We start from the raw sequence: 21,891 nt of genomic DNA on the forward strand, positions 1-21,891 counted from the left end.
GATGCTATTCTAATCAAATCGACAATAAAGTACATATTCACTCTATTTCACAATGGTTTGGTGTGAACATATATTTTTAAAGTGGGCTGACATTATTTTTTATCAGATAGGCCTACTAAACAACATCTGCATTGTTGGGCCCTATCAGCAGTATGCCAGAACTGTGCTCTGAATGACACTGGTGACGTCACAAGCTTGAGCGGAAAAGACACGCTGGAGTGCGTATCCAATTGCATTGCCCCAAATTCACACGGAGCGTTTCACGTTGTTGTTTTTTTACGTCTGCGACGTAAGTAAAGTCACGACTGTCTGTCTGTTGCATCAAACAGCGAACGGCTCGGTTTTGCCTGACCTGAAATATGCCACATTCACACAGGATCGACATGTGTCACCAAACTAGAAATGGCAATCTTCCCGCAGCCTGACTGATTAAGCTAGCCAGCCACTTGGCTACCTCCTAGCCCAGGTTAGCTGAGTGCAGTCGGCGCATCACGAACCAACAAGCAGCTACCGAGAGAAGATGGCGGAGTACTCGCCTGTCCTGCCGATGAGGGATGGTGGAGCGAGGTTTGGTATCGGACAGCCCATCTTTCCCCGGTCCCGGTCCGGTTCAGAGTCCGACAGTGAACTGTCTCAGAGTCTGGCCCGAACCAAGATCCGCTCTTACGGGAGTACGGCTAGCGTCGCGGCTTCTCTCGGCGAGAAATACATAGAGCATCGGGTCACAGACAGCGACACTTTGCAGGGCATAGCCTCAAATACGAAGTAACGGTAAGGTTATTATTACCGGCACACACACACGTCTTGTGTGAATGTCTTGTGTGTTATGGTTGTGATATTAAAATGTGAAATCTCATTCACCGCGCATTTGTTTTGATCAACTGTCATGCATGCGAGCATTTTTTGGGACCACCTATTTGCTACGCTGTCATATCATGGTCGCGTGTATAATAAAACCAGGGCTTGCAAGATTAACCTAGCATAGATCTCCTACACGATTAAATTATTCTTAGATCCAAACATTTATTACTTACTCTCATGATACCTGAATGCAACGGACGGACTGGGCAGGCTTCGAACCAGAAACTTCAGTATCAGATTTCATCCCATTCAAGGCCTGAGCGTCCCTGCTCCACATTAGCTACATTGTTACTGTTACATTGTTGCATTAACAACATGGTCATCATGACTCATAACAGAATGTTGGCTACACAAAGGTTCATGTGATCTTGTGTGAGCAACTTCAGCCACATGCAGTGTTTGGCATTCCTCTTTCCATCTCTGAAGCTCACTGTCACTGATGACCACTGTGGACTACTCCAGTCCTGAAGGAGCACAGTGTGCTGGCTTTCCTTTCATCTGGTGTGTCAGTGTTGTGGTGAAACAGACGCTTGCACACACTGTGTCCCTCCAGGACTGGAGTAGCCCCTCCCAGCCCTGGGGGCTTCTAGGAATGTCTGTCTTCCTGAAGATCTGAGTACATTGCTCATCTCTCACCCAATAAGAACATGTGTTACTACCTACATTTCTATCAGTATTGATACTGTTGTTACTGTCTTGTGTTATTACAATCTTGTTAGTATTGCTATTTATGTTATGGCTGCTTTGTGACTGCAGTTATTAGTACTGATGTTATTGTTTTGTTAACCTGTTATTAGTACTGTTATTGTTTTGTTAACCTGTTATTAGTACTGTTATTGTTTTGTTATACCATGTTATTAATGTGTTATTACTGTTATGTCACACATATGATTCCAGATGGAGCAGATCAAGAGGACTAACAAGATGTTCAGTAATGACTGTATCTTCCTGCGTAACACCCTCAACATCCCTGTGGTCTCAGAGAAGACCTCTCCCTTCAACGGCCTGTCTCTAGAGTCCCCCGACGGAGATCCCCAGGACCAGGACTTCAACCCCCTTTGTGTGGGGCAGGACAGGGACACTGAGGAGGGGACCCCTCGTCACCTCTGGCCCCTGGGGATAATGGGACAGTAGTAGTTATAAACGGCCCCAGCCGGAAGAGCTGTGGAGTAGGGCTCAAGACTTCCTGCACAGACTGGACTTGCAGATTAAACAGTCAGCAGGCAGCACGCAGGCTCAAAGAAGAGGAAGTGAGGTAAGAGTTGGACTACGCGTCAATATGGTGATGGCCAGTCACATGGGTTTAGTGGAGTAGGGTCCCAAAATGGCACCTCAGTCCATATTTACTACATTACTTTTTGGCATGTGCACACTAACGCACGCACTCTCCTCCACACACACACGCACACATACTATTTAAGTTAGAGGAACTGCCAAGTCAGTCCTGAGTCACGCTGGCAGCAGCTGTGGGTAGGGTCTCTCCCTGGCTTTACCAGGGGCTGTGTCCACAAAGTGTCTCAGAGTAGGAGTGCTGATCTAGGATCAGTTTAGCCTAGTGGAGTAGGGTTTAGATCACAGGGAATAAGGCTTACCATATGCTTCCCAGTTGAAACAGTTCCTGCATATATTGTGACTACATGTTGTATCATTTTGGTTAGTTTTGGTGTTCTGCAGCCTTTTTTCCGTCTGTTTGAGCACACAGCGTGGAGTAGGGTTTTTCTTCTGTAGCTGAAGTCTACGATCCTTCCGTCTAGTGGGTGATTGGTCAGCAGTGCGGATTCTAGTGGGTAGGGTCCGTCTAGGGGAGTAGGGTCTAGTGGAGTAGGGTCCTAGTGGAGTAGGGTCCTCTAGTGGGGTAGGGTCCTAGGGGTGAGGGTCTCTAGTGGAGTAGGGTCTCTAGGGAGTAGGGTCCTCTAGTGGAGTAGGGTCCTCTAGTGGAGTAGGGTCCGTCTAGTGGAGTAGGGTCCGTCTAGTGGAGTAGGGTCCGTCTAGTGGAGTAGGGTCCGTCTAGTGGAGTAGGGGTCTCTAGTGGAGTAGGGTCCCTCTAGTGGAGTAGGGTCCTCTAGTGGAGTAGGGTCTAGTGGAGTAGGGTCTCTAGGGGGTAGGGTCTCTAGGGTGTCTAGTGGGGTAGGGTCCGTCTAGTGGAGTAGGGTCGTCTAGTGGAGTAGGGTCCGTCTAGTGGAGTAGGGTCTCTCTAGTGGAGTAGGGTCTCTAGTGGAGTAGGGTCCTCTAGTGGGGTAGGGTCCTCTAGTGGAGTAGGGTCCTCTAGTGGGTAGGGTAGGGTCTCTAGTGGAGTAGGGTCCTCTAGTGGGGTAGGGTCCGTCTAGTGGGTAGGGTCCGTCTAGTGGAGTAGGGTCGTCTAGTGGAGTAGGGTCTAGTGGAGTAGGGTCCGTCTAGTGGAGTAGTAGTGGAGTAGGGGTCTAGTGGAGTAGGGTCTCTAGTGGAGTAGGGTCCCTCTAGTGGAGTAGGGTCCTCTAGTGGAGTAGGGTCTCTCTAGTGGAGTAGGGTCCGTCTAGTAGGGAGTAGGGTCTCTAGTGGGGTAGGGTCCGTCTAGTGGAGTAGTGGAGGGTCTCTCTAGTGGGGTAGGGTCCTCTAGTGGAGTAGGGTCTCTCTAGTGGGGTAGGGTCCGTCTAGTGGAGTAGGGTCCTCTAGTGGGAGTAGGGTCCGTCTAGTGGAGTAGGGTCCGTCTAGTGGAGTAGGGTCCGTCTAGTGGAGTAGGGTCTCTCTAGTGGGTAGGGTCCGTCTAGTGGAGTAGGGTCGTCTAGGGTCTCTAGGGGGGGCATTTGGAATTCAGCATAAGTCAGGCCTGAGCTTGTCTCGCTGACTATGGGGTGCTGAGACACAGTCATGTCTGTGAAGATCGGCAAGTTGGCTGGCATGTGCACAGTAACGCACGCACTCTCTCCACACACACAGTGGGGCACACATACTATTTAAGTTAGAGGAACTGCCAAGTCAGTCCTGAGTCACGCTGGCAGCAGCTGTGGTCTCTCCCTGGCTTTACCAGGGGCTGTATCCACAAAGTGTCTCAGAGTAGGAGTGCTGATCTAGGATCAGTTTAGCCTTTAGATCACAGGGAATAAGGCTTACCATATGCTTCCCAGTTGAAACAGTTCCTGCATATATTGTGACTACATGTCGTATCATTTTGGTTAGTTTTGGTGTTCTGCAGCCTTTTTTCCGTCTGTTTGAGCACACAGCGTTTTTTCTTCTGTAGCTGAAGTCTACGATCCTTCGTCGGTGATTGGTCAGCAGTGCGGATTCTTCAATTAAGTGTTTGTTGTCATTCGATGACAGGCAACTAGTTTTCATGCACATTTTGTTCACTTGAGAAATACTGTATCTTAGATGTAAAATTGCGCGACTGAGACCTCTGCAAAAACGTCAACTAAGAAATCTGTAATTAATTTAATCTTAATTCCGACTATTTTGAGGAAGTGTACTTGCAGTGCTACAGTGTGTGTACTTGCTGCTACAGTGTCTCAAGAGGGACAAACGGTAATATTGATGCTTTTCTTGTTTTTAAAGCGAAGGTATTTTAAGGGAGTATGCAAGAACAGATGTTCACTTGGCCTAGGAGTTCTGCTAGAGCAAACCCAACCTATGTATGTGGACGCCTTTAGATTGCCTGTAGAGGGGAACTGACCCTATAGCACCACGCCTACTCTGAGAACGTTGATACCTACGGCCCCGGAGGGTCGATACCTACGGCCCCGGAGGGTCGATACCTCTACAGTGCCCCGGAGGGTCGATACCTACTGCTTTTCCCCGGAGGGTCGATACCTACTGCCCCGGAGGGTCGATACCTACTGCCCCGGAGGGTCGATACCTACCGCCCCGGAGGGTCGATACCTACCGCCCCGGGGGGTCGATACCTACCGCCCCGGGGGGTCGATACCTACCGCCCCGGGGGGTCGATAGCTACCGCCCCGGGGGGTCGATAGCTACCGCCCCGGGGGGTCGATAGCTACCGCCCCGGGGGGGGTCGATAGCTACCGCCCCGGGGGGGGTCGATAGCTACCGCCCCGGGGGGGTCGATAGCTACCGCCCCGGGGGGGTCGATAGCTACCGCCCCGGGGGGGTCGATAGCTACCGCCCCGGGGGGGTCGATAGCTACCGCCCCGGGGGGGACGATAGCTACCGCCCCGGGGGGGTCGATAGCTACCGCCCCGGGGGGGTCGATACCTACTGCCCCGGGGGGGGTCGATAGCTACGGCCCCAGGTCTCTAAGGAGACCATAACCTGATCAACCTACAGCTGGGCAGCATTATGGGTCAGTGCTCTGTGGTTTAACAGCTATGTTACAGGACTTAGAGGAAATGCCATGGTTTCCTTGAAGTGAAACTGGTTTAAACGGGCAATCTGGGATTAGAAAACAACAAGCCGTCACCCTGACACTTGTTTTGGTTAACAGTTGAGGGATGCGGCTGGAGAAATGTAACCACTCTCAAAATGTTTAATACAGAGCTATGGATGAAGGAGAAATCTAGTTTTAATATAGTTTTGACGCTATGGAGTAAAGCAAGCTTTACATGATCTGAGACTTGGTAGTGGAAACTGGGTTAGATGTTCTGCAGCTGAGTACAGTTATAGTTGGTAACAGGCAGTCTGTGCTGTCACTCTGAGACACACACACCTGCTGGTCTAATTGGATTGTGGGTTGCCGTGGTGCCTGAGGGAGTCTGAATAATGGATGAACAGTGCTCTGGGAGCAGTATGGTGCTCAGGACACAGCAGCAGGCTGACCTAATCACTAATATCTAATGGTTACGGTGAAAGAGGCTTCCTCTCCTTGTCACCTCCACCTCTCCTTCATCTCCACTTTTCCTTCCTGTCCATCGCTCCTTCCTGTCCACATCCTTCCTGTCCATCTCTCCTTCCTGTCCAACTCTCCTTCCTGTCCATCTCTCTTTTATCTCCACCTCTCCTTCCTGTCTACCTCTTTCCTGTCTACCGCTCCTTCCTGTCCACCTCTCCATCATCTCCACCTCTCCATCATCCCCCTCTCTCCTTCCTGTCTACCTCTTTCCTGTCTACCTCTTTCCTGTCTACCTCTTTCCTGTCTACCTCTTTCCTGTCTACCTCTTTCCTGTCTACCTCTCTTTCCTGTCTCCTTTCCTGTCTACCTCCTTCCTGTCCACCCTCCTTCCTTCCTCTCCACTGTCTCCTTCCTGTCCACCTCTCCTTCCTGTCCACCTCTCCTTCCTGTCCACCTCTCCTTCTTGTCTACCTCTCCTTCCTGTCTACCTCTCCTTTGTCTACCTCTCCTTCCTGTCTACCTCTCCTTCATCTCCACCTCTCCTTCCTGTCCACCTCTTTCATCTCTACCTCTCCTTCCTCTCCACCTCTTTCAACTCGACCTCTTTCACCTCGACCTCTCCTTCCTGTCCACGCTCTTTCACCTCCACCTCTCTTTCACCTCGATCTCTCTTTCACCTCTCTTTCACCTCCACCTCTCTTTCACCTCCACCTCTCTTTCACCTCCACCTCCATCTCTCTTTCACCCTGATCTCTCTTTCACCTCCATCTCTCTTTCACCTCCATCTCTCTTTCACCTCCATCTCTCTTTCACCTCCACCTGTCTTTCACCTCCATCTGTCTTTCACCTCCATCTCTCTTTCCTCTCCACCTCTCTTTCACCTCCATCTCTCTTTCCTCTCCATCTCTCTTTCCTCTCCATCTCTCTTTCACCTCCATCTCTCTTTCACCTCCATCTCTCTTTCACCTCCATCTCTCTTTCACCTCCACCTGTCTTTCCTGTCCATCTGTCTTTCACCTCCATCTCTTTCCTCTCCACCTCTCTTTCACCTCCATCTCTCTTTCCTCTCCATCTCTCTTTCCTCTCCACCTCTCTTTCCTCTCCGCCTCTTTCCTCTCCGCCTCTTTCCTCTCCATCTCTCTTTCCTCTCCATCTCTCTTTCACCTCCATCTCTCTTTCCTCTCTACACCTCTCTTTCCTCTCCACCTCTCTTTCCTCTCTACACCTCTCTTTCCTCTCCGCCTCTTTCCTCTCCGCCTCTTTCCTCTCCATCTCTCTTTCCTCTCCATCTCTTTCACTTCCATCTCTCTTTCCCTCCATCTCTCTTTCCTCTCCATCTCTCTTTCCTCTCCATCTCTCTTTCCTCTCCACCTCTCTTTCCTCTCCTTTCTCTCCATCTCTTTCCTCTCCATCTCTTTCCTCTCCACCTCTCTTTCACCTCCATCTCTCTTTCCTCTCCACCTCTCTTTCCTCTCCACCTCTCTTTCCTCTCCATCTCTCTTTCCTCTCCACCTCTCTTTCCTCTCCATCTCTCTTTCCTCTCCATCTCTCTTTCACCTCCACCTCTCTTTCCTCTCCACACCTCTCTTTCCTGTCCTCCTCTCTTTCCTGTCCTCCTCTCTTTCCTGTCCACCTCTTTCCTCTACACCTCTCTTTCCTCTACACCTCTCTTTCCTCCACCTCTTTCCTCTCTACACCTCTCTTTCCTCTACACCTCTCTTTCCTCTACACCTCTCTTTCCTCTACACCTCTCTTTTCCTCTCTACACCTCTCTTTCCTCTACACCTCTCTTTCCTCTACATCTCTTTTTCACCTCCATCTCTCTTTCCTCTCCACCTCTCTTTCCTCTCCATCTCTCCTCTCTGTCCATTTATCTGAAAACAGTCTAGGGGGAAAATTGCTTGGGTATCAGTTAGAAATGTCAGTGTTGGTAATTTGGGGTTTGTCGTCCAAGCTCTACTGTAGACTATTGAGATGCAGCCCTATTAGGTCACATAGGAGGCCTCAACCCTCTGCAGACTGATCTATCAGCTAATTATAGATCTGCCAGGAAAGAGAGAGTGTGTATCAGGGAAGCAAGGACTAAATGAAGAAGGAGAGGAAAGAAAGTCAGGAAGAAAAAGGATGTATGTTTGGCAGAAAGAAGGGAGAGAAGGTGGAAGGTGAGGAGATGGAGAGAAGATGGAGGTGCTAAGGAGTGATGGAGAGAAGATGGAAGGGGCTAAGGAGTGATGGAGAGATGGAGAAGATGGAAGGGGCTAAGGAGGATGGAGAGAAGATGGAAGGTGGCTAAGGAGTGATGGAGAGAAGATGGAAGGTGGCTAAGGAGTGATGGAGAGAAGATGGAAGGGGCTAAGGAGTGATGGAGAAAAGATGGAAGGGGCTAAGGAGTGATGGAGAAAAGATGGAAGGGGCTAAGGAGTGATGGAGAAAAGATGGAAGGGGCTAAGGAGTGATGGAGAGAAGATGGAAGGGGCTAAGGAGTGATGGAGAGAAGATGGAAGGGGATAAGGAGTGATGGAGAGAAGATGGAAGGGGCTAAGGAGTGATGGAAGGGGCTAAGGAGTGATGGAGAGAAGGTGGAAGGGGCTAAGGAGTGATGGAGAGAAGATGGAACGGGCTAAGGAGTGATGGAGAAAAGATGGAAGGTGGTAAGGAGTGATGGAAAGAAGATGGAAGGTGGTAAGGAGTGATGGAGAGAAGATGGAAGGGGCTAAGGAGTGATGGAGAGAAGATGGGGGCTAAGGAGTGATGGAGAGAAGATGGAAGGGGCTAAGGAGTGATGGAGAGAAGATGGAAGGGGCTAAGGAGTGATGGAGAGAAGATGGAAGGGGCTAAGGAGTGATGGAGAGAAGATGGAAGGATGGATAAGGAGTGATGGAGAGAAGATGGAAGGGGCTAAGGAGTGATGGAGAGAAGATGGAGAGAAGATGGAAGGGGCTAAGGAGTGATGGAGAGAAGATGGAAGATGGGGGCTAAGGAGTGATGGAGAGAAGATGGAAGGGGTAAGGAGTGATGGAGAGAAGATGAGGGGCTAAGGAGTGATGGAGAGAAGATGGAAGGGGCTAAGGAGTGATGGAGAAGATGGAATGGCTAAGGAGTGATGGAGAGAAGATGGAAGGGGAGTGATGGAGAGAAGATGGAAGGGGCTAAGGAGTGATGAAGATGAAGTAAAGATGGAGAGAAGATGGAAGGGGCTAAGGAGTGATGGAGAGAAGATGGGATGTGATGGAGAGAAGATGGAAGGGGCTAAGGAGTGATGGAGAGAAGATGGAAGGTGGTAGGATGGAGAGAAGATGGAAAGGAGTGGAGAGAAGATGGAAGGTGGCTAAGGAAGATGGAAGATGGAAGGGCTAAGGAGTGATGGAGAAAAGATGGAAGGTGGTAAGGAGTGATGGAGAGGATGGAAAGGGAGGTGATGGAGAGAAGATGGAAGGTGGTAAGGAGTGATGGAGAGAAGATGGAAGGGGCTAAGGAGTGATGGAGGAGATGGAATGGATGGAGAGAAGATGGAAGGTGGTAAGATGGAAGTGATGGAGAGAAGATGGAAGGGGCTAAGGAGTGATGGAGAGAAGATGGAAGGTGGTAAGGAGTGATGGAGGCTAAGGAGTGATGGAGAGAAGATGGAAGGTGGTAAGGAGTGATGAGAGAAAGGAGTGATGGAGAGAAGGAAGGTGGTAAGGAGTGATGGAGAGAAGATGGAAGGATGGCTAAGGAGTGATGGAGAGAAGATGGAAGGTGGTAAGGAGTGATGGAGAGAAGATGGAAGGGGCTAAGGAGTGATGGGAGAAGATGGAAGGGGCTAAGGAGTGATGGAGAGAAAGATGGAAGGGGCTGGAGAGAAGATGGAAGGTGGTGATGGAGAGAAGATGGAAGTGATGGTAAGGAGTGATGGAGAGAAGATGGAAGGGGCTAAGGAGTGATGGAAGGAAGTGATGGAGAGAAGATGGAAGGGGCTAAGGAGTGATAAGATGGAGAGAAGATGGAAGGGGCTAAGGAGTGATGGAGAGAAGATGGAATGGCTAAGGAGTGATGGAGAGAAGATGGAAGGGGCTAAGGAGTGATGGAGAGAAGATGGAAGGGGCTAGGATGGAGAGGAAGGTGGTGATGGAGAGAAGATGGAAAGATGATGGAGAGAAGATGGAAGGTGGTAAGGAGTGATGGAGAGAAGATGGAAGGGGCTAAGGAGTGATGGAAGAAGGGAAGGGGCTAAGGAGTGATGGAGAGAAGATGGAAGGGGCTAAGGAGTGATGGAGAGAAGATGGAATGGCTAAAGGATGGAGAGAAGATGGAAGGTGGTGGATGGAGAAGATGGAAGGGGCTAAGGAGTGATGGAGAGAAGATGGAAGGGGCTAAGGAGTGATGGAGAGAAGATGGAAGGTGGTAAGGAGTGATGGAGAGAAGATGGAAGGGGCTAAGGAGTGATGGAGAGAAGATGGAAGGTGGTAAGGAGTGATGGAGAGAAGATGGAAGGGGCTAAGGAGTGATTGAGAGAATCTGACCATTTTTTTGTTGTTGTAATAATGACAATTACAACAATACTGAATGAACACTTATATTAACTTAATATAATACATCAATAAAATCAATTTAGCCTCAAGTAAATAATGAAACATGTTCAATTTGGTTTAAATAATGCAAAAACAAAGTGTTGGAGAAGAAAGTAAAAGTGCAATATGTGCCATGTAAAAAAGCTAAGGTTTCAGATCCTTGCTCAGAACATGAGAACATATGAAAGTTGGTGGTTCCTTTTAACATGAGTCTTCAATATTCCCAGGTAAGAAGTTTTAGGTTGTAGTTATTATAGGAATTTTAGGACTATTTCCCTCTATACCATTTGTATTTCATTAACCTTTGACTATTGGATGTTCTTATAGCCACTTTAGTATTGCCAGTGTAACAGTATAGCTTCCGTCCCTCTCCTCGCTCCTCCCTGGGCTCGAACCAGCAACACAACGACAACAGCCACCATCGAAGCAGCGTTACCCATGCGGAGCAAGGGGAACAACCACCCCAAGGCTCAGAGCAAGTGACGTTTGAAACACTATTAGCGCACGCTAACTAGCTAGCCATTTCACTTCGGTTACACCAGCCTCATCTCGGGAGTTGATAGGCTTGAAGTCATAAACAGCGCAATGCTTGACACACAACGAAGAGCTGCTGGCAAAACTCACGAAAGTGCTGTTTGAATGAATGTTTACTGCTTCTGCCTACCACCGCTCAGTCAGATACTTACCGTAATTACTGGACTATTAAGCGCACCTGAATATAAACCGCACCCACTGAATTATTAAAAAATATGTATTTTGTACATAAATAAGCCGCACATGTCTATAAGCTGCAAGTGCCTACCGGTACATTGAAACAAATTAACTTTACACAGCCTTTAAACGAAACACGGCTTGTAACAAAAATAAATAGGCTTTAACGAAACAAGGCTTGTAACAAAAATGAAACAGTAGTCTACCAAGAAAGTCATTGGTCACTATCTTCCTCCTCCTGTGCACTGAAACCACTGAAGTCATCTCCTTCGGTGTCGGAGTTGAATAGCCTCAGAATTGCTTCATCCGATGTTGGATCGCTGCCCTCTTCAACACGCAGCAGTCCAGCCTTTCCAAACCCGTTGATGATAGTGGATTTTTTGACAATGCTCCACGCTGTCAGCAGCTCTATTTCCTTTTCCAACAGCCAGATCGATCGCCTTCAACTTGAAAGCTGCATCATATGCATTTCTCCGTGTCTTTGCCATGATGAGGGTGACAAAATGACTACTGTAATCAGAATGATGGGAAGTTTGAGCACGCTCGATTTACGTCACATTATGTGACGGTGCTCAGTTTTTTTGGCGGCATGAATCTTGTGAAAGCGGGAAAAATCCATAAATTAACCGTGTCATTGTATAAACCGCGAGGTTCAAAGCGTGGGAAAAAGTAGCGGCTTATAGTCCGGAAATTACTGTAGATACTTGTATGCTTGTTTGTTCAGTCAGATTATATGCAACGCAGGACACGCTAGATAATATCTAGTAATATCATCAACCATGTGTAGTTAACTAGTGATTATGATTGATTGGTTTTTTATTAGATAAATTTAATGCTAGCTAGCAACTTACCTTGGCTTACTGCATTCGCGTAACAGGCAGTCTCCTTGTGGAGTGCAATGAGAGAGAGGCAGGTCGTTATTGCGTTGGACTAGTTAACTGTAAGGTTGCAAGATTGGATCCCCCGAGCCGACAAGGTGAAAATCTGTCGTTCTGCCCCTGAACAAGGCAATTATGGATGTATATATATTTTTTTTTAGAGGCAAGTCAGTTAAGAACAAATTCTTATTTTCAATAACAGTGGGTTAACTGCCTGTTCAGGGGCAGAACGACAGATTTGTACTTTGTCAGCTCAGGGATTCGAACTTGCAACCTTCCGGTTATTAGTCCAACGCTCTAACTACTAGGCTACCCTGCGTGTGTGCGTGCGTGCGTGCGTGCGCATGTGTGTGTGGATGAGTGTATATCTGTGAGTGTGGATGAGTGTATATCAGTGTGAGTGTGGATGAGTGTATATCTGTGGGCGTGAGTGGATGAGGTGCGGAAAGTCTGCATGTGGTCAGTCCCGTTTAAGTGTGTTGGTGTGTGCTAACGTGTGTGTTCTATTTGTTCACAGGGACAGTGAAGAGGAATACACACTTCCTGTTTCATCATACCAGGAGATCTAAAGGACACGTTTACCTGAAGCCCTGATTAACACCCATCCACCCATCAATCCTTCCTACCTTTCTCTTCCTGTATCTCTCTTTTACCAAACCATCACACTGTCATGTCTAAGTGTTTCAACTGAGGATTCATCCTTTGCCTTTTTAATATTAGTGTCATTATCATACGTTTTAATATTAGTATTCTTCTGGTTTTGTACTGTTCAACTGCTGTCAATCATCTGAACAGCAGGTAGTCTGTTACTATGACACTCATCCACTCACTACAAGTCTACATGCTGCTGCTGTACAGAATAACTCTCTGGTCTGTGTATACCACACACACACATACACAGGAAACACACAGGTGTGTGTGTGTTTGGGGATTAGTTCGATACTGGCTTTTACCCTAACTCTGATGATCCAATCCCTCCTAGAATAGCATCAGTCCACCAGATGGATGGAGAAGCCTCCAGTATTACCTCCTCTTCCTCCTCCTCTCTTTTCCTCCTCTCCTCCTCTTTTCCTCCTCCTCTCCTTCTCTTCTCTTCCTCCTCTTCCTTCCTTTCTACTTCCTCCTCTCTACTTTTTCCTCTTTTCCTCCTCCTCTTCCTCCTCTACTAGGCTGCTTCCATAATGGCAGCCTATTTATACCCTACATTGACATCCCAAATGGCTCCCTATTCCCTATGTAGTGCACTACTTTTGACCAGGGCCCGTAGGGTTTTGGTCAAGAGTAGTGTATAACATAGAGAATAGGGTGCCATTTTGGATGTATCCCTCGACTGAATTCTCAACCAGAAGCTGTGGATGGGAGAAGCTGGTGGATGGGATGGGAGGGGTGTGCTGTGGATGGGAAGCTGTGGATGGGAGGGTGCTGAAGCTGTGGATGGGAGGGTGAAGCTGTGGATGGGAGGGGTGCTGAAGCTGTGGATGGGAGGGGTGCTGAAGCTGTGGATGGGAGGGGTGCTGAAGCTGTGGATGGGAGGGGTGCTGAAGCTGTGGATGGGAGGGGTGCTGAAGCTGTGGATGGGAGCTGGGTGGTGGTGTTTTGTTTACCTGTTTTGAAGCATTCATTGGTGACATAAAAGGAAAGCTCTGTTTGAAGAGTGAATGTGCTGTTGTTTTTAAGTGTGTGAAATACTGTACAAATGAAACCATGGCTGAGATTTAATGTGCTTTTTCTTCTTGATTTGAGGATGAATAAATGCAACTTTAAAACAGACTTCTCTTGGTTGCCTACTTGTTTTTGTTGATGATAAATGTTGTTGTACATCTTACTGAGTTCCGCTCCTCTAGTCTCGTGTGGCATCCTTCCAAATCTCATCTTGTTGACTGGACGATAAGGTGAGAAGCCTGGGCCTCTGAGGCTACCCACCCCTCTGATAGTTGAATGTTTCAAGAAAGAAGAGTTGAACAGCTTCATGTGTTTCCATAGGATCAGAGAGGATAGATGTCACTATACGGGGAATCATCTGGAATGTGACTCAATATTCAAAGTTATGAGCATCAGCTCTCTCTCTCCATCAATAACCATATTGGCTGAAAACCCTGCCTCTTAATGTCAGGTAGCAACATGAGGAACTACATTGTCTCACACAAAGTTTGCATCCCAAATAGCACCCTATTCCACATTAAGGCCCATAAGGCTCTGGTCAGAAGTCGTGCACTTTATAGGGAATAGGGTGCCATTTGGGATGAAGCCTTTGATATTCTCTTTATCGGAGTCAACTACACATGAAGAAAGGCAATGTTTTAATTGCTTTTACATTTTTGGAAAAAACATCACAAATATTTACATTTAAAAATACTTAATTTTGTGTCTCTAGAGTGGTAGTATACATGTTAAATATACTGAGACATATTGAAGCTGGGGACAGATCTAGGATCAGCTTGTCCTCACACAATCCTAACCTTTACCATTAGTGGGGAAAATATACAACTGATCCACGATCAGCATCTAGAGGCAACTTCCCACTACTACCCATTTTGCAGAAATCAGATAGAGGGAAATGACACAAACAGGGCCCCCTGGAGGGCCCCAAAGGAGTTACCCCAGAACGAAGAGGAGAGGAAGGACATACAGGGCTGAAATGATACTGGACAACACAACTGTTTTTGGTTGAGTTAAAAGCCTTAATACAATAGATTTTACATTGATGCTGGATTGAAAAAATAAGAATTAGAATATGATAGGACAGATTACATAGAATGAATACATTTAGATATATGTGTACTTGTTGCAAAAGTCTATTGCAAAGACATACATATTACCTGCAATTGATGAGAAAGCTAAAGTTGGAACTCTACTATCAGACCTATCTCTGTGCCAAATGGCACCCTACTTCCCTATATAGTGCACTATTTTTAACCAGAGCCCTATGGGGCCTAGTCAAAAATAATGCACTAAATATGGAATAGTATGCCATTTGGGACACATCCTTTCCACTAGGCACAGACATCAATTCAACGTCTATTCCAAATTGGTTCAACGTAATGACGTGGAAACAACGTTGAGTCAACCAGTGTGTGTCCATTGGGATGGTTGAACACTCATTCCCCCTCAGTAGGTCAACATTTCACTCCTCAAGGTAGTCAAAGCTGTCGTCTAGTAAGTAGATCAGTCAGTCAATTGATTTGACAGAATAACTATTGAATTTCCCAATCGAGTCAGTGCCATTCAGTGACATCGGACTATTGAATTTCCCCTTCCCAATCGAGTCAGTGCCATTCAGTGACATCGGACTATTGAATTTCCCCTTCCCAATCGAGTCAGTGCCATTCAGTGACATCGGACTATTGAATTTCCCCTTCCTAATCGAGTCAGTGCCATTCAGTGACATCGGACTATTGAATTTCCCTTCCTAATCGAGTCAGTGCCATTCAGTGACATCGGACTATTGAATTTCCCCTTCCCAATCGAGTCAGTGCCATTCAGTGACATCGGACTATTGAATTTCCCCTTCCCAATCGAGTCAGTGCCATTCAGTGACATCGGACTATTGAATTTGACATCCCTTCCCAATCGAGTCAGTGCCATTCAGTGACATCGGACTATTGAATTTCCCCGAGTCAGTGCCATTCAGTGAATCGACTATTGAATTTCCCCTTCAGTGCCATTCAGTGACATCGGACTATTGAATTTCCCCTTCCCAATCGAGTCAGTGCCATTCAGTGACATCGGACTATTGAATTTCCCCTTCCCAATCGAGTCAGTGCCATTCAGTGACATCGGACTATTGAATTTCCCCTTCCCAATCGAGTCAGTGCCATTCAGTGACATCGGACTATTGAATTTCCCCTTCCCAATCGAGTCAGTGCCATTCAGTGACATCGGACTATTGAATTTCCCCTTCCTAATCGAGTCAGTGCCATTCAGTGACATCGGACTATTGCTGATTGTTTTCTAGCAGTATAGTTGAATATATACTTTCAGTGATAATATTACCATTATTGCATTCCAGCTTTCTGGAAATGTCAAATACAATATGTTTTTGCCTAAATGGTTTATTTTTAATACATAAAGGTCATACTTTTCATCTCATAGAGGCCGAATCCTAACTTGAGATCCACTCGCTTTACTCAAACTTTCACACCAAACTCCCACTGACATCAAGGTAAGAATTCACACAAAAATCAGACAGTTACTTTCTGGGATCATCATGTCAAGTTTGGATTCTGCTCATTGTGAGTGAGTCGTAAAGCCAGGAGTTTTTCCAAACCATGTTTCCAGAACAGGAACAACTCTAGGCCCTATTCATAGGTTTATCAATCGTCATACATTTCCAGTGGGTTTTTTGAAGGTTGGTCGTAGGTGTTTGAAGGTTGGTTGTTGGTTATTTTAAGGTTGGTTGAAGGTTACAGGCTGCCGTAGATCCTCTTGATGGTCTCTCCCTCACCCTTCTCGATGATGCCCTTGTCAATGTAGGAGTCCACTTGTTGGTCCATGAAGTCCCTCAATTTGGACAGGTCGTAATCTGGAATAAAATACACAAGAATAGAGACAGATTACAATCTAATCTGGAAAAATGTGAACGAGGATTGTGTAAATCCTGAAACTAAACGTAGGCTGAAAATAATTAGCATGTCACATCATAGGAAAAGACACTGCATTCACACAGATTTGTCCGAAGTGCACAGTTCGGTTTTGACATCTTAAACCCAAATATATCATACTTTAACTATAACAATGATTTATTGATTTAAATGGTTATGCAACATCATGAGTAGGCTCTGGCCATCGTCTTTCAGTTTGAAAAAGTGTATTTCTACTGGTGTGGTGTTTAAGCAGCCGTAGATGAGAGACAGGTGCTTTCACAACAAGTAGTTCTGTTGGTGTTCAAACAATCATTTATCTGACAAAGGATCAGCATCCTATCAAGTTACTATAGAATACACATGTAAGTGTACATAGAAGGGGTGGGAGCTGGGAGGAGGGAGGACAAGTGTGGAGGAGGGAGGAGGAGTGTGGAGGAGGGAGGAGGAGTGTGGAGGAGAGAGGAGGAGTGTGGAGGAGAGAGGAGGGAGTGTGGAGGAGAGAGGAGGAGTGTGGAGGAGGAAGGAGGAGTGTGGAGGAGGAAGGAGGGAGGGTGGAGGAGTGGAGGAGGGAGGAGGAGTGAAGGAGGAGGGAGGAGGAGTGTGGAGGAGAGAGGAGGAGTGTGGAGGAGAGAGGAGGAGTGTGGAGGAGGAAGGAGGAGTGTGGAGGAGAGAGGAGGAGTATGGAGGGAGGAGGGATGGAGGAGTGTGGAGGAGTGTGGAGGAGGGGAGGAGTGTGGAGGAGAGAGGAGGAGTGTGGAGGAAGGAGGAGGAGTGTGGAGGAGGGAGGAGGAGTGTGGAGTGTGGAGAAGGAGTTTGGAGGAGGGAGGAGGAGTGTGGAGGAGAAAGGAGGACTGTGGAGGAGGGAGGAGGAGTGTGGAGGAGGGAGGAGGACTCTGGATGAGTGTGGAGGAGGGAGGAGGACTGTGGAGGAGGGAGGAATGTGGAGGAGGGAGGAGGGAGGAGGAGTGTGGAGGAGGGAGGAGTGTGGAGGAGGGAGGAGGAGTGTGGAGGAAGGAAGAGTTGTGGAGGATGGGAGGAGGAGTGTGGAGGAGAAAGGAGTTCCTGTAGAGGAGGGGGACTGACAGGAGGACAGTATGGAGGAGGGAGGAGGTCCATCTGTTGTGGAGGAGGGAGGAGGTCCATCTGTTGTGGAGGAGGAGGGAGGAGTGTGGAGGAGGAAGGAGGAGTGTGGAGGAGTGATGGACTGTGGAGAGTGTCCATCTGGAGGAGGTTGTGATAATGATGGTGATATGGAGTGTACTGAGAGAGAACAGTCCATCTGTTCCTCTAGCTACAGTATGTACTGACAGAGAAGTGTCCATCTGTTCCTCTAGTTACAGTATGTACTGACAGAGAAGTGTCCATCTGTTCCCCTGGCTACAGTATGTACTGACAGAGAAGTGTCCATTTGTTCCTCTAGCTACAGTATGTACTGACAGAGAAGTGTCCATCTGTTCCCCTGGCTACAGTATGTACTGACAGAGAAGTGTCCATCTGTTCCTCTAGCTACAGTATGTACTGACAGAGAAGTGTCCATCTGTTCCTCTAGCTACAGTATGTACTGACAGAGAAGTGTCCATCTGTTCCTCTAGCTACAGTATGTACTGACAGAGAAGTGTCCATCTGTTCCTCTAGCTACAGTATGTACTGACAGAGAAGTGTCCATCTGTTCCTCTAGCTACAGTATGTACTGACAGAGAAGTGTCCATCTGTTCCTCTAGCTACAGTATGTACTGACAGAGAAGTGTCCATCTGTTCCTCTAGCTACAGTATGTACTGACAGAGAAGTGTCCATCTGTTCCTCTAGCTACAGTATGTACTGACAGAGAAGTGTCCATCTGTTCCCTAGCTACAGTATGTACTGACAGAGAAGTGTCCATCTGTTCCTCTAGCTACAGTATGTACTGACAGAGAAGTGTCCATCTGTTCCTCTAGCTACAGTATGTACTGACAGAGAAGTGTCCATCTGTTCCTCTAGCTACAGTATGTACTGACAGAGAAGTGTCCATCTGTTCCTCTAGCTACAGTATGTACTGACAGAGAAGTGTCCATCTGTTCCTCTAGCTACAGTATGTACTGACAGAGAAGTGTCCATCTGTTCCTCTAGCTACAGTATGTACTGACAGAGAAGTGTCCATCTGTTCCTCTAGCTACAGTATGTACTGACAGAGAAGTGTCCATCTGTTCCTCTAGCTACAGTATGTACTGACAGAGAAGTGTCCATCTGTTCCTCTAGCTACAGTATGTACTGACAGAGAAGTGTCCATCTGTTCCTCTAGCTACAGTATGTACTGACAGAGAAGTGTCCATCTGTTCCTCTAGCTACAGTATGTACTGACAGAGAAGTGTCCATCTGTTCCTCTAGCTACAGTATGTACTGACAGAGAAGTGTCCATCTGTTCCTCTAGCTACAGTATGTACTGACAGAGAAGTGTCCATCTGTTCCTCTAGCTACAGTATGTACTGACAGAGAAGTGTCCATCTGTTCCCCTGGCTACAGTATGTACTGACAGAGAAGTGTCCATCTGTTCCTCTAGCTACAGTATGTACTGACAGAGAAGTGTCCATCTGTTCCTCTAGCTACAGTATGTACTGACAGAGAAGTGTCCATCTGTTCCTCTAGCTACAGTATGTACAGACAGAGAGCCACCCTGTACCAATGCCTAGAACAAACACAACACACATGTACGCTAGCATGCACATACAGTACACACACACACACACACATCTCTAATGGAAGGAGCTGGGCCAGGGTAAATACAGTAAGTGGTGTGTTTCCCAGGCAACCACTCTGTTTCCATGACTGTGTAATGTTGTCTCCCAGCTGTATTGAACAGAGAGAGACAGACGAAAGAGAGAGAGAGAGAGAGAGAAACAGAGAGAGAGAAACGGAGAGAGGAGAGGGAGAGAGAGAGAAACAGAGAGAGGGAGAGAGGGATAGAGAGAGAAACAGAGAGGGAGAGAGGGAGAGAAACAGAGAGGGAGAGAGAGAGAGAAACATAGAGAGAGGGGGAGAGAGAGAGAGAAACAGAGAGGGAGAGAGGGAGAGAAACAGAGAGAGGGGGAGAGAGAGAGAAACAGAGAGAGGAGAGAGGGAAAACAGAGAGAGGGAGAGAGAGAGAAACAGAGAGAGGGAGAAAAACAGAGAGAAGAGGGAGAGAGAGAGAGACAAAACAAACCTAATGGGTTTTAAATAAAAGCCTGCGTTGAGCTGATATTTCCATAATTCATTATAATGTCACTCAGTAAATTGTGTTTACAATATACAAATGATACAGAAACAGATCAGAACATCCTCTCTAATATCTGTGGCTAATCTAAATGCTCTCTTATACACTATAGGCTGCTTTCCCAGACACAGATTAAGCCTGGTCCTGACTAAAAATGACTTCAATGGAGAATCTCCATTGAAGTCCAGACCTGGGCCAGCCTTCAGCTGCTTGGGAAACAGGGCCTGAACAAACCGTTCCCTTCACATTACAAACCGTTCCCTACACATTACAATCTGTTCCCTACACATTATAAACTGTTCCCTACACATTACAATCTGTTCCCTACACATTACAAACTGTTCCCTACACATTACAATCTGTTCTACACATTACAAACCATTCCCTACACATTACAAACCGTTCCCTACACATTACAAACTGTTCCCTACAAACACATTACAATCCATTCCCTACACAAATTACAAACCATTCCCTACACATTACAAAACCATTACAAACCCCTACACATTACAAACCATTCCCTACACATTTACAAACAAACCGTTTCCATTACAAACATTTACATTACAAACCATTCCCTACACATTACAAACCATTCCCTACACATTACAAACCATTCCCTACACATTACAAACCATTCCCTACACATTACAAACCATTCCCTACACATTACAAACCGTTCCCTACACATTACAAACTGTTCACGGGACTTTTGAGTGACTTCACATCTCATTTCCATAAGTGATCATATCTGGGTGAATAGATCTTCTGGTGAATAACCCAACAGTGTCAGTACCTGAGGAAAGCTCACTGGCATACTCAAACAGGAAGTGGAACCTGTTTCCTACTGTGTGTGTGTGTGTGATAGTGTGTGTTTTCCTCTATGAGTAGCTCCATGTTGACAGGGTCCTGACTCCCTCTATTACCTCCCCATCAGATGTCTCCTCTCTGCCATCAGTAAGGACGAGAGGCCCCTCTCTTCCCAGACACCCACCGGACTGCCTGACTGGCATACTAATCAACCACAATGGGTACAGAGAGGAGACCTGCACTCCACACACACACAGTGGCAATGCCCTACGTAGGGCAGGTGGGACGAGGCCCCACCAAAATAACAGAGATTTTCATGCAATTCTGTTATTTCATGTCACAACAATAAACTGCATCATATCAGTTAGAAAACAATTTTATGGGCCTCCTGACTGGCGAGGCGGTCTAAGGCACTGCATCGCAGTGCTAGATGCATCACTACAGACCCGGATTCGAGGTTATATCACAACCGGCGGTGATCGGGAGTCCCATGGGGCGGTGCACAATTGGCCCAGCGTCATCCGGGTTAGGGGAGGGTTTGGCTGGGGGGGCTTTACTTGGCTCATCGCGGCGCTCTAGCGACTCCTTGTGTTGGGCCAGGCACCTGCAGACTGACCTCAGTCATCAGTTGAATGGTGTTTCCTCCGACACATTGGTGCGGCTGGCTTCCAGGTTAAGTGGGCGGGTGTTAAGAAGTGTAGTTTGGCGCGTTATGTTTCAGAGGACGCATGACTCGACATTCACCTCCCGAGCCTGTTGGGGAGTTGTAGCGATGAGACAAGATTGGGGAGAAAAGGGGGGGTAACATATACAGTGCCTTGCGAAAGTATTCGGCCCCCTTGAACTTTGCGACCTTTTGCCACATTTCAGGCTTCAAACATAAAGATATAAAACTGTATTTTTTGTGAAGAATCAACAACAAGTGGGACACAATCATGAAGTGGAATGACATTTATTGGATATTTCAAACTTTTTAACAAATCAAAACTGAAAAATTGGGCGTGCAAAATTATTCAGCCCCCTTAAGTTAATACTTTGTAGCGCCACCTTTGCTGCGATTACAGCTGTAAGTCGCTTGGGGTATGTCTCTATCAGTTTTGCACATCGAGAGACTGAATTTTTTCCCATTCCTCCTTGCAAAACAGCTCGAGCTCAGTGAGGTTGGATGGAGAGCATTTGTGAACAGCAGTTTTCAGTTCTTTCCACAGATTCTCGATTGGATTCAGGTCTGGACTTTGACTTGGCCATTCTAACACCTGGATATGTTTATTTTTGAACCATTCCATTGTAGATTTTGCTTTATGTTTTGATCATTGTCTTGTTGGAAGACAAATCTCCGTCCCAGTCTCAGGTCTTTTGCAGACTCCATCAGGTTTTCTTCCAGAATGGTCCTGTATTTGGCTCCATCCATCTTCCCATCAATTTTAACCATCTTCCCTGTGCCTGCTGAAGAAAAGCAGGCCCAAACCATGATGCTGCCACCACCATGTTTGACAGTGGGGATGG

At 47.0% G+C, this 21,891-nt stretch overlaps 1 protein-coding gene and 1 pseudogene across 2 annotated transcripts in view; one reads left to right on the forward strand and one right to left on the reverse strand.

Annotated features, from left to right (window-relative positions):
* The first annotated feature begins 231 nt into the window (after window positions 1–231).
* LOC121844376 lies at window positions 232–12,693 on the forward strand (annotated as a pseudogene).
* A 2,817-nt stretch (window positions 12,694–15,510) lies between these two features.
* LOC112248156 (secretogranin-3) overlaps window positions 15,511–21,891 on the reverse strand; it is a 31,540-nt gene continuing 25,159 nt past the window's right edge. For both annotated transcript variants that reach the window (XM_042314401.1, XM_042314400.1), the window contains exon 12: window positions 15,511–16,281. In XM_042314401.1, coding sequence (XP_042170335.1) covers window positions 16,163–16,281 — 119 coding nt within the window. In that variant the 3' untranslated portion in view covers window positions 15,511–16,162. The remainder of the gene's footprint in view (window positions 16,282–21,891) is intronic.

This window comes from Oncorhynchus tshawytscha, unplaced genomic scaffold, assembly GCF_018296145.1.
Source record: "Oncorhynchus tshawytscha isolate Ot180627B unplaced genomic scaffold, Otsh_v2.0 Un_contig_2672_pilon_pilon, whole genome shotgun sequence".
NCBI classification, from domain to species: Eukaryota; Metazoa; Chordata; class Actinopteri; order Salmoniformes; family Salmonidae; genus Oncorhynchus; species Oncorhynchus tshawytscha.